Raw genomic sequence first — 20,041 nt, forward strand, 5'->3', positions numbered from 1 at the left:
GCTGTAGAATGCTTGCAAAATACTCAAACTTTCTATTTCCTCAAAACAATTGGGACTTCTCTTTAAATAACTGTTGTGGTTTTTCCTGTTACCAAAAAGTTGGCTAGTTAAAAGTCAGTGTGTCACAGTCCATATACAATCCATCAGACATCCCTGTTCACGGTGACAATTACAAAAAATGGGACTCACCTATAAAGTAGGACAGCAGTATTGCCAGCAGCACTGAGACCCCTACAGCACAGAGCGCAGTGCATTTCCAGCTACAGTACTTCGAAGACTTCTTGAATTTAAAAGCACTTCTGGATAGAGTGTTCCTAGGTAGTGGCCGAGTAGGAGGGGAATAAACAGAGCCGGATGCCATTGTGTACCCTGGCGTTGCAGTACTGAACAGCGGTGTGGTCCCCGTTCCTGTTTTGAATAGGAAATGCCTGTGGAAGAAAGAGTGTATGGTAAAGTATGAAAGTAAATAAAGCTGGAGCACAGGCAGTCATACCTCTTTTGTTTAACGTTGCTTATTTTTCAAATAGCTAACAACATCCAATCGACAAAGGGTCACGGAATCAATACTTGTTGTAACACTCAGACATAAAAGACACTTTCCCTTTAAGAAAAGACTGAACCCCCCCAAACGTAGTAATACACTGGTTTCCAGACAGGAAACAAAACTACCCAAAACACAGTACGTTAGGGAGGAGGTCTCTCATAGTTTATCCAACAAGTTGGGACAGGCTTTCTGCTGCTGTTTATTTTTCTTGGCTTTTGCTACAGACTACAGGGAACTCCATTAAAAAGTCAATAATAAGCAATCTGACTATAGCCCACACTACTTATCACAGCCCTCCTGGGTTAAGTACAAAGAAAACAGCAATCTCTCAGATACAAACTTTTGGCAACTTTGCCAGAATTAGTCAGTTAACAGATTATTTTTTTTGTGTCCTAAATACTCAGTTCTCTAAGCCATATCTCCTTGCATGTAATCTTACCATAACAAGACCGTACTATGGATACAGCAGCTAGTCACAGCCCAGGAAGGACTCCAAAGAAATGTATTTAGTAAGTGCTTAAAAGAACCACTGCCAGCAAGAGAAATGAAAAGCAAAGCCGAAGTTAAGACACACTCTGTGAGTTACCAGTAAACTTAATTTTTTTTCCAATTTAAATTTCTAAAAGAAGTATTACTCCCTGAGCCTACATGCAGTAGAACCCTTTAATTTTAGTTCATGCAGGTGTAATTATTTTGGAAGAGCCTCTAAGCATAGCACATACTACCTGGAGTTTTTCTCCTGACGCACGTATACAACTCCACAAACAATAAAACCTCAGCCAAACAAAGTTCTTTGCAGCAGGGTTTTTTCCACCAATTTGCTATGTTGGCAAATCTGTAGTGTAAGGCTTGGCCTTACCTAATTAGATTTTGCAAAATGAATACATTATAGCTAAAAATGGTAAGAAAGCACACTGTGGAGAATTTTGAACTTCCCAAGCACACTAACAGCTGAACAGAACTAGAGAGGTGTTTGCATTTTTTAATAGGTAAGAGACACTCATGAATTGCTGATACCCAGGTCCTCCTGAAGCTGAGTGCATGCTTACACTGTGTTTGCCTACTGCAGGTCACCTACACAGTATGGGTCAGAGGATCTGGCCCCAAATGAGCTAGCTGTGGAGAAGAAAGCCCTCCAGTTATACCATGTGCCACTGTGGACTCCTTCTTGGCCGATGGGACTTTCATCCTTCAGGATCCACGCTTGGATCCTTGCATAGTAATGGACCAACCTACACAGGTATAGCAGCTTTGTCAGAAATGCACTGTAGAGACACTAGAAATGAAGTTGCCCCACTGCAGTCTGAGAAAAATACCAGCAGTTGATAAACAAGGTTTGTTATTTGCAGGTGATTTTGCTATGGGAGGTTAACAGATGAACTAGAACATCTTGGCATAAGCCCTCTCCTTGAAAATATTTGCATTACAAACATGGTCCCATGAAACATGCTACACAGGTTACTTCATTCTGAACAATATTCAACTTGCTGGCAGTAACAACGGAAGGGTATGTGCTAGATCTACTGCTGCACAACAGCACATCCCAATTTTTCTTAGCTTCTGAGCTCAGAGGATTACCAATAATTTCAAAAGACAAAGCCCTGGTGGTTTAAATCCTCTCTAAGAAGGTATTTCATTAAAAGCTGTGCCATTTCCCATGTAGCAAACACCAAAATAATAACTAGTCCTATATAAAAGATGTTTTACACCTTACAAAACCATTACTTTGATTTTACAGCCTCACAGAAGCATGTAGATTCATTAAGTCCTGGTAAAGTGTCTTATCCACTCGACCTTTACTGCTCTTCCATTTCTGGTTACGTATGGTAAATGCTATGTCCTCCAGGTATCACAGAATCACAGAGTATCCCACAAACAATCTCTACACAAATCTCAAGAAAATGCCAAACACAAAGACAGCTGTTTTCCTCTATGTGCAACGTGTAGTTTTGGGGGATTGAAGGAAAGCCATACAATAGATATTATAATACTCCTCTCAAACATCAGCTTCCATGTTAAAAGTAAGAAGCTGCCTGACCGACCTACAATTTTCACATCCTCCTGCTCTTGCTGTAAAAGCCCAACAGACTAAAAATGGAAACTTGAATGGAACTCCATATACGTCAAGCTTTAACAAAATAATACAATGAAACTGTCAGCCTCTGATCTTTCTCCCCCCTTTTTTTTTTTCTCTGAGAAAGTGAGAGCTGAGACATTGGCTTTAGTACAGCACAGCCTACTAGAGAATGTAATCCACATTCTCAAAGCCTTTGAGGAGCTAATCCCATAGATAAACTCAGGAGATGGCTGCATATCCGTGGTGGTGTGAACTGTCACAGCTCTAGCAGTTCACCTCAGGCATCTAGGCAATGAAAGGAAATTGTAACTTTCATATGCGAAACACAGAATCATTTAGGTTGGAAAAGATATTTAAGATCATCAAGTCCAACTGTTAACCTAACACTGTCAAGTCCACCACTAAACCATGTCCCTAACCACCACATCGACACACCTTTTAAATACCTCCAGGGACGGGGACTCCACCACTTCCCTGGGCAGCCTGTTCCAATGCTAGACAGCCCTTTCGGTGAAGAATTTCCTCCCTAATAGCCAAGCTAAACCTCCCCCGCACAGCCTGAGGCCATTTCCTCTTGTCCTATCGCTTGTTACTTGGGAGCAGAGACCAGCACCCACCTCGCTACAACCTCCTTGCTGCAGGGAGTGATGAGGTCTCCCCTGAGCCCCTTCTCTCCAGGCTCAACAACCCCAGTTCCCTCAGGCGCTCCTCATACAACTTGTCCTCTAGACCCCTCACCAGCTTCGGTGTCCGTCTTTGGACTTGCTCCAGCACCTCAATGTCCTCCTGGTAGGGAGGGGCCCAAAACCGACCACAGGATTCAACATGGGGCCTCGCCAGTACCGAGTCCAGGGGGACAATCACTTTCCTAGTCCTGCTGGCCACATCAGTATTTCTGACACAAGCCAGGATGCTGTTGGCCGCCTTGGCCACCCGGGCACACTGCTGGCTCATGCCCAGCCGGCTGCTGACCAGCGCCCCAGGCCCTTTCCCCCAGGCCCTTCCCAGCCGCTCTCCCCCAGCCTGTAGCGCTGCGGGGGGCTGGTGTCACCCACGGGCAGGACCCGGCACTGACCCGTGTTCAACCTCATACAGCTGGCCTCGGCCCATCGGTCCAGCCTGTCCAGATCCCTCTGCAGAGCTTTTATATCCTCAAGAGATCAACACTCCCCCCCAGCTTGGTGTTGGCTGCAACCTTACTGAGGGTGCACTCGATCCCCTCATCCAGATCATCGATAACGATCTTGAACAGGAGTGGGCCCAATACGGAGCCCTGGGGGACACCACTTGTGACCGGCCACCAGCTGCATGTAACTCCAGTTACTACCAGTCACTGGGCCCAGCTGTCCAGCCAGCTTTTTACCCAGTGTAGAGTTCACCTGTCCAGGCCATGAGCAGCCAGTTTCTCCAGGAGAACGCTGTGGGAATTCAGCAGTGTGTAGTCCCAGGCAGCACAAAGCATGACTGCTCACCTCAAGCTTTTCTTCCTTTGCTTTGACTCCATGAATACAACGCCAGAGTACTGGCTAGCTGGAGAACACCAAGATAAAAAAAAATTACAGAAAACCCAGCCTGTGGTTTAAGAAAATTTCTGGGATCTCTATTTCTAATGAGTGGAGTTAGTAACAAAGTTGTCAGTGACTCTCCTGCTACATTAACTTTGAGTGATAAGTATTTAAAATGTAAGACTATCAGACTTGCACATCTTGTCTGTATCACTGAGCTATGCCAAAGTGTTCCCATGAGACACTCAGAAGGATATGGTACCTGACACCAAACCCTGGCTGCTTCCAGATATACTGAAATTCTTATGCTCTTGAAATATAATCCATCCACAAATGATTTTAATTATATATATCTATCTCCATCTACCTTGTCTTTTCAAACCATGGAACTTAAATGGCTAATTTTTAAAGCCTAAAATGTTTGCACTACTTGACCAGGCACTGACTTACTGGCAATTACGCTATGTTTCATCTCATAGGGAGCTTATAGCATCTGCAATAGCGTATCTTCCATTCAAAATTGATCATCTAACCAGCACTTACTAAATCTTCGTGTAAGCAGCACTTCAAATATTTTATTAAGCTTCAGAGTACAAAAATCCAGTGAATCATGCTAATATGTTATAAGGCAAGCTAGCACTATTTTTATTAAATAACTTCATTCACTTTTCAAACCAAATAATTTTCTACTTTTATGTTTATTCAGTATATATTTGTCTGCTCATTCAATATATGTTTCTATTATAAAATGCAGCTAATCTTAACATTTTAGGGGGGAAGAATTTAGCACGTAACAAATCTAAACTATAGACTGGGAGCTAAACACAAAGTTATGTCACAAACTAATCCTTGGATGCAAAGACAGTTGTGAAGTCTCCTTATTTCACAAATGGTAGGCATTTTACTTAGGCTTTCATCCTTAAAAGACAGAAATAAAGCATCAAAAACCTCAAAGACACTAGGTCAGAAAACAGAAGCATATGATTGAAAGTAAAATAATGCTTTTAATTTAACTCTGTACTCTCTGAGCACCAAGCGCTGGTGTGCACATGCTGACATGCAGGCGGTTTTCTTCCTCCTCAAGTTAGGAGGAAGGATTCACATCAAGTAAGGTTTTCTCTGTGCTGCCACTTCTATGGAAAATTAAATTGAAGTACCCACTACTAAATTCAGTAAACGGGAAAGCGGGACAGGAAAAAAGTGATAAAAAATCCATGAGTTGGGCAGAATGATTCAAGTTAACTGAAATCTGTTGTCTTTAGAGAAACTGAGATAGATTATCAAAACATATAAGGACAGTAAGGCTCAAACCATAAGCCCAAATACTTCTGACATAAGATAGCCAGGTGTCCAGCAACAGAAATATGACTTAGAATAATTTCCTTTATGAAAGGATCTGTGACAAAAACTTTTGACCACAGTTAGAAGAAAAGGGTTACTATGCATCAATGAATGCATCTGGAAGGCTCTAAACTCCAGGCTGCCAGAAGCATCAATTTTATACAAATAAACTATCACCAAGAAAAAACAAGTATTCCACATTACTTTTAAATAGATTGGTCTCAATTTATATAGATTTACTGCATAATTTTAATATTCCTAATATAATTTTTACATTAGACATATGACTTCTATTTTTTTTTTTTTTTTTGCTTATGCTGAAATTGCTTCACCTTGCAAAATATTCACTGTGATCTGTAGCTATGATTTCTCTGGTTCTGGGCATCATATAAGAATGCTTTCAATATACTTGGAAGACATGTGAAAAAGCCTATATAATTTCCAACAACTTTCTTGGCCACAGTTCTGTTTCAAAGCGTTTCATACAGCACAACCACATCAATAGAGTGCTGAAGCCCATGGTAAACACGTCACAACGTATTAAAAGTCACACAGGACTTTTACAGAATTTGTACTAAATATGGAATTGTGAATAAGGCCCAGCCAAATTCTATTGAACTCTCTTAATTACGTCAGGATATGCATCATATTTTATCACCTGGCCAGAGAGATTTAAAGGCAGCTGTTGTTATTTTGTGCGATATTATTTAGATGATGCCTGCTGCCACAGAATGAAGATCAGTATTGCTAGGCCTTACGCATATACAACAACCAAACGCTCCTCACCTTAACAGCTATAATACCACTGATCCAGAACAAAACTGCTTTTTGAATATATGTGCTTAAAAAAATCGAAATCCCTCCCTCCTTCCCAACTCTTTGAACCTTGTGTATTGTTGTATACTTACCAGCACCTGAAGAATCTGGGGCAGAATAAATCTATTAGTTTGGTCATGTTTCTGAATAGAGAGATTTCACTGTGACAAATGTCATAGTGCTATTGCAGTACAGGTTTTCTTGCAGTACTGTCTCCTATGCTGTCCTAAATACAGTCTGTTTGGTCATTTCCATGACGGCGTTAATGATATCTGTCTCTTCAGATCATTACAGACCACTATCACAAGACCACTAAGGAAGAACAGCTAGAACACTCAGAAGACTGCACTACAAAAGGCATTCACTGCTAGAAATTATCTCTGACCTGGACTTTTGAAGGAGGTCTCTGTCTAAAAAAATCAGTATAAGGGGTAGGGTTCCCGCAAGCATACACAGTACAATGAGCAAGTTAAATATTCTAAAAAACTGTGGAGAAGGAGGATAATCTTATTCGACAGAGAACAGTTACGTGTGTTAAACCTGTAACTGTAACCAGATGAGCAGAAACAGGAATTGCTGCAGATCACCAGGACCAATACCCTGTCCGAAAGTGGCCAGTGCCAAGGGAAGGGATGAATGCCTTCCCCTCTACTTATTCACTAACAGCTCACTTTCTCTAAATAGTCCAAAACTCACGTTCTCACTGATGTCTTGTGGTGGTTTTTTCTGTAGGCTAAGCATCCATTGAGTCAAAATGTATTTTCTTCTCTGTATTTCAACCGACTGTTCCCTTGTTCTTGTAAAATGACTATGTACTGTTTGCCCCACAGTACAGAAAGACAAAATTTGTATAATACGTTTGATTCCCTTTATTTTTAGGGTAAAACCTATAAAACCATTAAAAAGTAATTGCCTAAATGAAAAAAAGCAAAATTTAGCCGCTTTATGGGTTAGGCAAAGGCAACTGTGTAGTTGAGGACAGCTGTTTTGAGATACATTCTGCACTGAAACAACAGGTAAGAAAACTGACATTTAGAAGATGACAGAACAGAAAGTGACTTCAGGACAGGTGGAGGAGGAAAGGAAAAATATCCCTAACGTTTTTTGTATGTTTCTTTTACTGTTAGGTACCAGAAGACCCCCAAATATTTAAGTATATCTGTAAGTATCTAAATATTTCTTTAATGTAAGTAACAAATCCACTAATCTGTTATATTTGACTCACCTGTTCTTCTTGCAACTTGAGGAAAAACCCTGGACATAATAGTAATTACCAGCACAGGGGACCACTGCTGGATCAAAAGATCATACTTTACTTGACGCTTCCTGCCAAGGCAATACTATTCTGTCCTCCGTAACCACAGGTTAAATACTTTATGAAATGAGCACACCGATTTTTATGTTGTGGAGTATAGGTTAATCTTTCCCCCAAACCCAATTCAAATCTGCCAGTATCTACCTCTATTAAAGATTACCTATTTGCCTCTAAGGAGTTTTGCATCTGCGGACATTATATGAATAAAGACATTTGTAAACAAGCCCAGGTAAATGGTCTTACCCATTCTGCTAAGATCTTCCAAGGCACAACGTGGTAATACGTACACCTCAGACATCCGGAATTAGGAACACATCAATCATATTCTCCTAAGCCTCAAGAGGCAGCAAAAACATCCATCGAATCCAATTTGAGTGAATACAAATTGAGAGAAATGTAAATTTTAGTGAATTTATGTTTTGGTGACATATTTACCACTCGGGACCAATACTTCAGGAGACATGACTTCTCTGCTCAGAATATGACAGTACTCCTAATGACTTGGTTTTGATGTTTAATATAATGGTATTACTGAATTTCTGGGAATAAACCCTGTAATTACTCTGTTTTGTAATGAATACAGCTGTGAGGACTGCTCAACTAAAGTAAAAATAAAATACCGGGCTTTGTCCAAAAATGGTCCCAATTCATAATGCACCTATCTGGAGCCGTCAGCAGCCAGTAATTCTGCTTTTCAAAAGTGCAATGGCACCTTCTACAACAGTTTGGCAGCATCATGAGAGCTGCAGCTTTATCTTTTTATTTTTCTGATGGTTCAAAGGGCCAGAGGAAAGTCAGAATAGACTTCTGAGGTTTGGGAGTTTTCATTCTCTACCTCACATATGTTGTTACTGACATATGCAGAGACAGTGTGTGCCTATCTCTGTGTGAAGACCTAGCATTTTCTTTGCCATTTCCAGACAAAGAAATCAATTAATCTTAAAAAAGTTAACTTCAAGAGGGGATGGATATCTCTAGCTACAACTATTTTAGTTTGCTCCAAATTCCCTCGTTTAAGTTTTTTTATTTCTCTCTCTCCTCGACTTTCCTTAATGCAAACCAGCTGAATTTTTCCCTCCTGGGAATGGGTTATCATGCTTTTGGGTTTGTGTACAAAACCCCTACCAGATACATTAACTGCCAGAATCAGAAGAAAACCATTAACTGTGGAAAAACAGGGGGCTGAGATCCCAATCAACCATTGCACTGCATCTACGGAGTGGTGTGCTCTCTCTCTGCTGACAGACCCTATTCATGCTGGACTGAGTGGGACCGTGACCCTCACCTGCCACCTGACATTAGAGAGCTCTGCCTGGTTCACTAATGGATAGATCACATCAATAAATCTGATTCCTTGCATTGAGTCGAGGAAGCAGATTGAAAGAGAAGATTAATCTTGCCGACTGACATTATAGGGAAGATGTAAAAGATAACAGAAATTACTGGCTAGGTCTCATATGAACTCTAGTTCACTGATGCATGAGATCGGCTTTCCCAGTGGGCTCCAGAAGGAATTGGATTTTTGTTTCTCTGTGAGCATTTACGCCTGTCTTCATCTTCTGTTAACATTCTTCCTGAGATGAAACCTTGTAGCTGGTGGTGTTTGCCCTTAGCACAGGCTTATGACTGACTTCCCCAGAACCATATGGCTGCATTTAACATAAATCCAAGTCAGCACAGAAACTGTATTATGCTGTGAATTTGTCTCAGCTTATTTTTTGTGCAGAACTGCAATCAAAAAATTGCTTAGGAAGAGACAAAAGTGAATTTCCACTTCCTCAGAGCCAATATTAATACTACCATAATCCAGGAAAAAGCTCCAAGATCACAACAGATCAAATGATGATCAAAGTTTGGGGGAAAGAAAGAGAAGAGAGCTATTACCTATATGCAAAACCAGAGGAAACATCTGTGGGAACTGGAGATAAGCCTCTTCTAACAGCTTATTCAAATGTTTCAGAAAACCACTTCACATATGGTAACACTTGCTTGAATTTGGGTGGGTTTACACTGAGGACCCGCTTTCTCCACAAACTGAAGACTGAGAGCCAAGAGAGAAAAGAAGCCCTACTAGGGCTGCAAGTGCCTTCCTCACTGCTTGTGTGTTCTTTCACATCTGCCCCAGCAGGTTACTCCTCCACTGCTGGCTGCTGTTGGAGAAAGACTGGAGAAGTCAGGCATGGCAACCTGCAGCTTCAAACAGCAATTCAGACTCACCAGTATCCCAACCTGCTGTGAAAGCCACCAGGACACGGTGACTTGAAGGACTGGATACTGACAAAAGCTCCAAACTTCCTCCCTGTAGGTGTGCAAGAGTAAATCTGCATTGTACCTACCTTCTTGGTGGTGTAAGAAAGAATATAGTGCTACTGCATGCACCTGTAAATATCCTACTGTTTGTTCCTCCAAATTCAGATTCAGGCTGCTAGCTCTCTCCCCGGGAGAAGGGGGAGCTCACTTCTGTGATACGCAAATGCCTATCTAGGATCATAAGAACCAGTATAATCAGATGGCTCTGCCAAGCCTGCTCTTTCACACTCCTCTGCTACGCTACAACTCTGTGAAGACGAGCAAGGAAAACAAACGCCACGAGGCTACACTTTGCAGATGTGAGCAGGAAAGTCTGACGCAAAGACTGACTCACGGTGCTGGGCTAGCAAGTGAAGAAACTTGCCACCGTTTTAGTTACTCATCTTCGCTGCAGGATTGTCCCATTACCTATTTTCCAGAGGACAGTGGCTGTTCTTACAGGCTTCTTCTGGGTCTCTCAGAGGACTAGTACTTACACAGACTTCCACCTAGGCTACAGGAAGTGCCTTGGCTCTCGATATTGTTAGTGATATTCATTTCCCAAGGAGACAGCAGATGAAGTGAACCTAACAGCCCCTTAGTGCACTTTGTGATACTGACAGTGTTCATGCTATTCCAGTTCTCCTCTCTCCAAAGGAAGAGAGAGTAGAGGAAAGCATCTGAATTTTCCAGTGAGGACTGGAAATGTTCATGTGGGCAGTAAGCCTTTATATTACAATTCCTTATCTTGTTCCCTGCCCTTCTGAAACCATATCCCTACCAAGACAGAGAGAGAAAGAGAGCAAGTTGTCTCTGAGATGAGGTATTCTAATCTTGGCCAGTTCCTGCCTTGTGTATTGAGTAAATTAAGCTTTCCAGGGAGAAAATCAAAGAAGAAAGGTAGGGCACAAGTACTCCTCCCATCTCTTTTACTGCCCTTGCTGTCTTCATAAAGCTGGAAGAGAACAACTGCTCTAAATGTCTCAAACAGCACATAGAGACAATTTCAAAACCCAAATGTGGTTTAGGAGAGCCTCAGAGCTGCATTATTTACCCAAAGATTAATTCAGAAGTTGGAACAAAGGTTGAAATCTCATCTGCAGCTGAAAGCCCTGACTGAGCTGCCGGACATTTTAAAAGGAGATAAAAGCCGAAGGAAGTTAAAGTAGTGAAGTATTATTCTGTCAGTGACTGATAGGATCTGATTCTGCCTGAAGCTGCAAGCAGGATGAAGTTGCCATCATAATGGATCGATCTGTGAACCTTAGCTCACTTTTTGATGTCCATAGCTGTGGTTCTCTTGCAATTCAGAGTCTGTGATAACCTGTGATGAACTCTGTCCTGCCACTCAGTAGTGCTACCAGCAGTCACTCAAACAGCCACATTCACGTAACTACAATGACAGCGCTGTCATAACCTCTGAGTTACAACCACTACCACCAATTTGGCAACCGTGCATGCACATATGATGCAAATGTCATTCCTGTTTTCCAGTCTTTACTGTCCCTTGGTGAAAACTGGTCTAGTGCACTTCCATAGTCTCCCATTTGCAACATGCCAAGATTTGTAGACTTGAGAGACCACCATTCAGGGATTCAGCATGGCAGGGGATTACACCTTGTGCCCAGAAGAGGGTGATGCTCTATCTTTATTGGTACGTAACTTACACATGCGCCTTTTTGGAGCTGGACTTCTCTTTGTGCAACCAACATTATCAGAGACACTGGCTGCTGGCACTAGAGAGTCATCAAGGTCTGCTTTGCCATCGTGTTTGGTATTATTTTCTCACCTGTTTGAATGTGACAGAAAGAATCCCTGGAATCTGTTCAGATTCCTTTCTGGTTCAACTCGAGCCTCACTTACTGGGATTGCAGACTTGACTGCAGCCATGCAACCATAGAAAAGACATAGAAAAAAAGATCTGTAAAATTTGTGTGCTTAACTTCATGGTATCGATGACATTTTTTTACTGAAGTGTTTTTCTGTTTAACCCGTGATTTTTTCAAGCAAGTTTGAAGAAACTTCAGAGACTGTGTTGAAAGACTTCTTATCAGCATTAGCCATCAGATATAAAATCTTTGTTTTGATTATTTCTGGCTTCTACCAGTAGTAGAACAAATGCCAGCAGCCAAGGTTTCTCATCACCTTGAGTCATTCCTATAGGTGATCAGATTCATGCTATTCAAAAGGATTTCACAAGGAATCACAAGCAGTAAAGGACAAGGAATAATCTTGGGTTTCATCCTAGATATTCAGCCTATAGTCCTCTAGCATTTTAGCTAAGTCCTACCATGCCTAACAACCACTCTCAGTTTCTCTTTCTGGACTACTCCATCTACCGTTTTCACACTCATTCTTACCCTTCTGGGCCCAGCCATTTCCAGTTTTCCCCTCTCCACCCTGCACTCCTGGCTTCTTCCACTCTTAATTTAATTCACTATGCTTTTACAACAACCTGACCTGTTTAAACAGAGCTCTCCTGAACTTTTTCCCAACAAATGTCAAAAATCCTCAGCCAACCTCCTTGCAAAGAAGTCTTAAATACAACAGGAAGTTTTCAAACCTCAACCCTGTAAAAATAGGACATTTTCAGAAAATGAGGAGATTCTATAGAAATAGAAAATGCTAGGAATCTTTATCGATAAGAAATATAAATGCAGTCATTTGCTGATAGTGAATCTTACTTTTTTTTGCACATTTTGATACCTAGATAACTCGGGGAAAGGACTGTCAGGTTAGGTAAAAGAAAACCAGACTTTTTACTTCAAATTAAGGTGATTTGTCAGCACATATACTAACAACGTGTTTACATCCTAAAGAAAAGAATAGTGGTACCATGTAAAGCCAACAATACGTACCATTAAAACACTTTGGGATTTCCAGCTGTCTTATAATTAATGCACTGCACACAAATCTCTCGAAGCTATAAACAACTATTCTTTCGGTCTAGGCCTATGAATCATTGCATGAATTTCTATGCAAAATGTCTACTTCTATTACCATTACTAACACTAAAATTGTCAAATTCATTAGATTAATATTCTCTCCATAAGCCATACGAACTAAGAAATAGTGTATCATAATGTAACACACACATGACATGAAAACAAAGAAACAAATATATAATGATTCTAGCTGTGACACAGTATGTTAGTGAGGCTGATAAACTGAATCTTCATGCTGATAGTATGTTGTAGTCTCAAATCTATTATGCTTTGGAACGGATGTGCTATTATCTCTGGACAACTTTCACACCAGGAGATGATTCCTGCTAGCATAATTTTAAAAAAGAAGGGATTACAAACAAGATAAATTTCATTATATTGTTACCTGAATTAGTATCAACTAACAGGAATTTCATATAACATCATTCATTTGCCAAAATACTTGCATTTGGTGGTGCCATTACAAACATATAAAGCACAAACCAGGCATAGTGCTATTAACTCTCCTTCAGCAATTATGCATCTGAATCAGTACTGTATGGTAATTAGTTTACAGGGAACAATAATATTTAGTTTTGTTCTTTTTTACTAGAGCATGCTTACATTTTTACTCTAAAGCATATATATTAGGGTCTTCCAGTAAATATCTGCAGTACCTTTGAGTTTGCTAGTAATTATTAACTAATTGAATTTAATACACCATTCTCTTGCCGCTGTTCATTTTAATTTGTGGCTATGTGAAAGTTTAAGAGTTTTCAGAACATGAAGCATATCAATGTACAGTGTCAATATATTTTACAGATTAGTTATTAAATGGGCAGGTGCAGATCTCACTTAATCAAATACTATCTTACCCCTTTTACACTGTTAAAAGTTACAAGTAGCAAATCAGAATTTGGACATGTATGATTTTTATCATACTATAAACAAAACAAAAAGGTAAATTTATGTTTAATAATTACTCACTAAAACCTAGTGAACTGTGCTGGCTAAGAGGCTGGAACTCATTAGAAATGGTACTGCTTTGTCAGGGTTTTTTGGTTGGTTTTTTTTTTTTGTGTGTGTGGAATAGAAACCAAATATACTGATTTGACATAAGAATCGCAAAACAGTTCAAATGTTAAGACAGATCTTAATGACCAAGTTAAGTAGATATGGAACAGTTCTAAAATATACATTTTATTTAAACATTGAAACATTAAATTGAAACATTCATTTATACGGAATTCTCTATTTTCAGTTTATATATTTATCAGCAGTTCTGGTTTCAAACTAGCTGTTAAAAATATTACAGATTAGGTATGTAATTTTTTGATTGGTCATTCCTTATGCTGTATTAATATGTCATTTCTAAAACAAACATTTGCTGAGTACTAAATATATTACAAACTAAGGATCAGATCTGGCAAATGTGTAATCATGCAAATAGCTTGCAACAGCTTGTAGAATCAGGCCATAGTGAATTAACACAACCTCAACTGCACTCTTACTTTCTTAAGTGAAAGCAAACAAGATTTGGCAGTCAAGGTTTACCATTTTTTATTTACCATAAGTCAGTATGACAAATCATTTGACAATTATTTTTTAAAAAAAATCAGATATAAAGATGAGGAAGTCTGTCCCAGATGTTTTTGACTATTGTAACCAGCATTTTTTTTTTACATCACATTTTGTCTCCTGTGTCAACAGTTAGCATCATGCAAACACTTAGAGTCACATACCCATAACTGCTATCGTGATATGTTGGAGAAAACACATCCATCTCTATAAGGTTGTCATGACCATTTGCAAGGACTGCTTGATTTCCTAATTCTCTATACACAAAGATACAAAAAGATTAAATTAGAGTGGCAATGTCAAATTAAAGAACGGGATGATCCCACAAAAAGAATATACTGACTCGTTGCATAACTTTCTTTTCCCACAGATGTGCAAAACTGCAACTGCATTTTGACTGTGGGATGTGCCTTCCGTGCTGTCTTCTGAAATACATGTTGGATTGAAACCTGACACAGCATTACAAGGCTACCATTAGGTGGTCACTACCCTTTGGTGGTCCCTTATTTAAGTGCAAGTCCTTGAATAAAATTCCTGGCTGCTGCCTGTGGCAAGACAGGCTTAAAGACTGAACAGTGCATAGTGGGGGATGTTGTTTACTTGATGAGGCTGGACCGGAGATGAAGTAATAAAAGTGAACTGAGACAATTAAAAGACAGTCTCTTGCTGGCTATCTGGCACAGCCAGTCAGTCAGCCAGAAAATATGCAGAGGGCTGGCTACCAGAGTGAGTGGAGATGTCACATTCTGCAGACAACACTGCACAGCAGCCTGGGAGGGAAAGGAAGGACCACAGACTCTGGCTCTCTCGGGGACAGGCAAGCAAATGAAGGAGGAAAAACAAAGCTATGCACTAATATTTTATTTAGGACTACATGTTTCTTTTGTCCTATCTAAACCAGGAAAAGGTTAGTTTTGGAAAAAACCACTGGGTCCATGCTTACTTCAATGGCTGTGTATCTTTGAAGAGGGGAACGATAAACGCAGGGAATACTGTGCAAATACTATCGAATTCTGGACTATCGGTGCTTGCCTAAGAGACGGGATGAAGTACACAGCATGGTCAAATTCCAAATATTCATGGTGACAGCAAGGGATTTTTGAGTAGGAAGGATGCCAAAGAGATCAAGCAAAAATCTAAAGTAACACAACATTTACACCAAGGGAAACTTATAAGGATATGGGCTCACTGTGCTAGGATTCAAACACAGATGCTTGGTGAGTACCTAACTGCATGAGAACGTCAAAAGAAAAAATAACTTTTTTATTCAGCTTTACTGTTTGAAAACAATACTGGTTGTTTGACTTAATGAATGTGGATACATACTACTACAATACCATCTAATGTGTGTATATACCGACCCCATAATTAGGGTAGGTCAATCTGTAAAATGCATTCATGCACTCAGCAATCTGAGACCTGTTTCCTCAACTTGCAAACCAGTGATGTGGCATGCCCACGATGATGCACAAGGTCTTCAGATGACTGGGATTTGAACCCCATCCCCAGTTTCTGCCTTTATTTTGTACCATGCCTTCTCAATGTAAGTAACACGTTCTAATCATGTCCATGCATGAAAACGTGGAAGACTTACAGAACGGAACAATTTTGAATTTGATTAAAAATAAAAAGGTACTGTTTTAGTGGGTGGAATGTGTAAAATAGCTGCTTCGAGCAGACTTTCACCACCAGCAGCACTGTGTTTTTGCAATCAATCAGCGTCTACACAAATTGATTTGAGACTTCCCTGGAAACTATCAACACCCTTTCCACACCTTAATCAATACTGAAGGCGCTAGTTTCATTGGCGGTCCACCCCAATATAGACACCTGGGTATGTTCATCACACTTTAGGAATTTCTAAAATCTTCACGTTTTAAAATGAAGTTTGGATCAAGCTTGCAGAATGGTTTTGAAGTAACGCATTCTAGGAATTGTTTTTTCTGTAGCACTTCTAAGGTATTTGAATAGTTCAATTGAATCCTTTAAAATGATGAAATATTTTCCAGCCATCAAGTATTTCTTCAAGTGATTCCCTCTTTCTTCTCAATAAAATTAGCAGATAAGTAACTGAATACAGTAATGTTCCTACCAACTGTATTTTTAAGTACGTTAGGGGTAAGGAAAGGCTCACATTACCAGTATAGACTACAAAAACCACATTAGCTTCTTTGTTAGTTTCTATAAAAAATTCACAGTCCATCATACAAAATACAGCCATCTTTCAAATAATGAGGTATTTTAACACAGCAAATCAAGTAAGAAAAAGCAAAGTTCTTTGATTCACTGACACATTAGCACAGATTCTGAATAAAGTTATATAATATTATCAGAGATTTATTCCTTGACTGGAATATGTAAATTTCCCCTTGCTGACAAATTTATCTTAGACACTCAATGCCTAAAATTAATGAAATACTACCTGAGAAATGCACTAAGCTACCAGCTTCCTTTTATCAACAAATTTATGAAATCTAATGTACTTTTCCTCTGCACATCTCTAACATACATAATTGATTGTGCATTAGAAAAAATCTGCAAATTCAAATATTTGACAGAGAAGGCATTTAAAGACGTAATTTACTAAGTATTTTTAAATACCAGTAATGTAGATCCTACTAGAATACAAAACCATGGAACTTAACTGGTTCCTGGTGCTCATGAACTCATTACTAAAACTTGCAGGTGAATAAAAACTTAAAGGACCAATGATAATAAAAAAAATACTAATATTTAATTATTTAATCACCATTTATAATATTCAGACACCTGACGTAGTCACGCATTTGCATGATTTTGGCTGTCCAACCAGTAATTCAAAGAACAAAATGGAAAGTTATTCAATAGTCCTGCTTTTTTATTTCATCAAAGTTAAAATTGCTCTACAGTGCTGACTCCTCCAGCAGATCTATGCATTCTACAGCTGAACTTAACCCGTAGCAGGTTGGGGAAGAGTCAAATAGTAATGACCATTAAATGTCCAATGAAAAGGCCCTGCAGTCTGCAGGAAGTATTTTCTTACCACCTTGCTTTTGTTTAAAAAAAGTAGATTTTACTGAGCCCCAATAGAATGAAGACAAGTTCTGCCACTGCTCAGTAACCTCGTTGTCATTTAAAGATGGCATCAAAGATGAAAGAAGCATTCACATAATCCAAGTCATAGTTTTAGGCTCTCACAAAATTTTAAGCAAAGAGTCTTTTTATTTTTTATTATTTATTTATAGTTTTAATTTCTATTTCTATTTTATATTTTAAAACCCATAAATCGGAATTTCTGTTGGATGTTATTGATCTGTCAGCTTATAGTTCACCCATTTAGCTGGTAACAGCAATGCTTTACACAAAAGTATTAACACTACACAGAGCCAAATTGCAGAATATGCTATTAAATATACAACTGAATCCAATATTATGATAGATCTATTTTGAAGTCACTTCCATTACTACTGCAAAACAATAGGGACCAGAACCTCCCTCAGGCTTTGCAAATACATCTCTCTCACCTACATGCTCATACACAAACCCAGCCTTTTCACTACCCAGCTATGTATGACAGCGAGCTGTATGTCATTTTTATGCCACCCATCACCAGTATGAGCCTATAGAGATAGAAAGACAGCTATGTATATATGCTGACATATACATTCTGTACCTCTAAATGGCTGTCATCTAAGTCAGTTAAAAAAAAAACAAACCAGGGGGGAAAAAAGCTGACTATGAGCATAAGCTGAAGTATTGCCGAAGTGGAAATAAACTTTCTTTTAGGCTGAGAAAAGGATGAAGGAACAGACCTATCACAAAGTTGTTAACATAATTGAAACTAAGCCTAAGAATCACACTCAGTAGGGAACCTTAGCCAAAAAAGGGAAAAATCAATGACAAGTAAGATGGGTTCTTCACCTCCAGAGTTCCATCCAAGTGAGACTATTAGAGAAACTACAGTAGGGCTCTGTTAGTTTTTATGTGAAATTTTCACATTTCAGCTCATTCACAAAACACTCAACTCAAATACCCTTAGCTTTTCATCACGAACATTTAAAAGATGAAAAGACTATACCTGGCAAAAAATATTTACTCCAGGTTGGAAGTGGTATTCTCATTCAAGTCCTATGTCTTTTTCTTTATAAAGACAATAAACCCACATACGGCAACAGAAGCAAACACCAAAGACCTTACTGTCTACTGATGATTAACCAGTCTGGAAAACGTCAAACATCTTATTCCCACTAGAAACTTAGCTGTTCTATAAGAACACTTTTTCTTAACGTACTAAATTGTCTGAGCATGATGATGGAATCCCTTCAGTGGAAACCTATTCCACAGTGCGTATGTCTCATTAGCAATACATGAGGGCCCAAGAAAACTACAAAAAGGAAGAGCCATTCCCAAGAGCCTGACAGAAGAGTTACCTGGAACACCTATGGGGACAAAACTATCTAATAAAGAATCTTAAGGTCATATATTATTTCGATTAGTCAAAATCAGCTGGACTACCTTTACTTTACTACAAAATGTAATTTAAAGGGTTTCAAAGAATGAATCGAAGGGATTTCATAAACATATTCAGGAGTTACTGTCACCTTCAATATAGTTATAAATGCTAAGTTTGATGCCTAAATTGGAATATTATAGCTTTCGTTAATAAAAAATCAGTGCTGATTGAGTGTTACATGAGTATTAATTAATCACTGTAGGTAAATTCAGCTCTGTGCCAGTAAGTCCTATAAAAAATTTTTATAGATCATTTTGCATCATACATCATCCTGCATCTAAAGAACCTAATGTCGCCCTTTATATTAGTTGCTTCTTTCCCACAGCCAGTTATCAATTCTAAAAGACAAAAAGATTCACAACAGATTTATCATTACATCAGAACTAAGTGAGCTCTTTCATCTCATCAAATCCTAGGCAACTTTAATAAACACCTAGCCTCACACAGGTATTTCTTTAAAGGGACCAAGTATAAGAGTTAAAAAGTATTATTAAAGTTCCTTGACATTTGACCTGTAGGCAGTATACATTTGACACATAACATACCTGGCAAGCAAGGCAAGAAATCTCTTCCAACAGTCAGAAGTCACAGGTTATGAACAGGAAGGAGAATGCTTGCCTGGAAAAATTAATTTACTCTTCGAGACCAACTGCGCTTTCATAAGCATTGTAAGGGAAAAGGGTACCATTGTGGATTTTAGAGAGAGGATAGATTTTTTTTTGGTACTGAAAAGCTTTCATTTTTGTTTGCTGAGGGCAAGTATTAGCTGCTGGTCACCTTTCATCAAGTTAAATGTTTTCTTTCAAAGTGCCACAGTCTGTAGTAGTACCTAAGTAGTTACCTGCTTTCCAGTGGCGCATTACTGCCAAGGACCCAGCTGTCCTGCAGCTGGACTGACTCAGGTGTGGTTTGCAGCTCGGCGGGCAAAGCAGCCGGCGGGGCCGGACTCTGATTCCTCCTATTTGTCAGTGAGTTTCTGTTAAGTGAGGTGATGGATGGGTGATGCTGTGCTGAATGTTGCTTGTGAGAAGGTGGCAAAGGCTGCAGGGTCGACTGGCCTTGGTTATTTGGAGGTTGTTCTAAGAAGAAAGAAAATTAAAGTTCGTTATACACCATCTCAGCATTTGCTACAACCAAACCAGACTGAAAAATTCAATATA

General features: G+C 39.3%; 1 protein-coding gene across 8 annotated transcripts in view; it reads right to left on the bottom strand.

Annotated features, from left to right (window-relative positions):
• TENM3 (teneurin transmembrane protein 3) overlaps window positions 1-20,041 on the bottom strand; it is a 323,364-nt gene that overhangs the window by 116,777 nt on the left and 186,546 nt on the right. For 5 of the 8 annotated variants that reach the window (XM_056326383.1, XM_056326381.1, XM_056326380.1 and 2 more), the window contains 3 exons: window positions 19,723-19,960; window positions 14,554-14,646; window positions 190-428 (listed from right to left, as the gene is read on the bottom strand). In XM_056326383.1, coding sequence (XP_056182358.1) covers window positions 190-428; window positions 14,554-14,646; window positions 19,723-19,960 — 570 coding nt within the window. The remainder of the gene's footprint in view (window positions 1-189; window positions 429-14,553; window positions 14,647-19,722; window positions 19,961-20,041) is intronic. The other 3 variants (XM_056326386.1, XM_056326387.1, XM_056326384.1) reach the window with 1 other exon arrangement.

This window comes from Falco biarmicus, chromosome 1 (assembly GCF_023638135.1).
Source record: "Falco biarmicus isolate bFalBia1 chromosome 1, bFalBia1.pri, whole genome shotgun sequence".
NCBI lineage: Eukaryota > Metazoa > Chordata > Aves > Falconiformes > Falconidae > Falco > Falco biarmicus.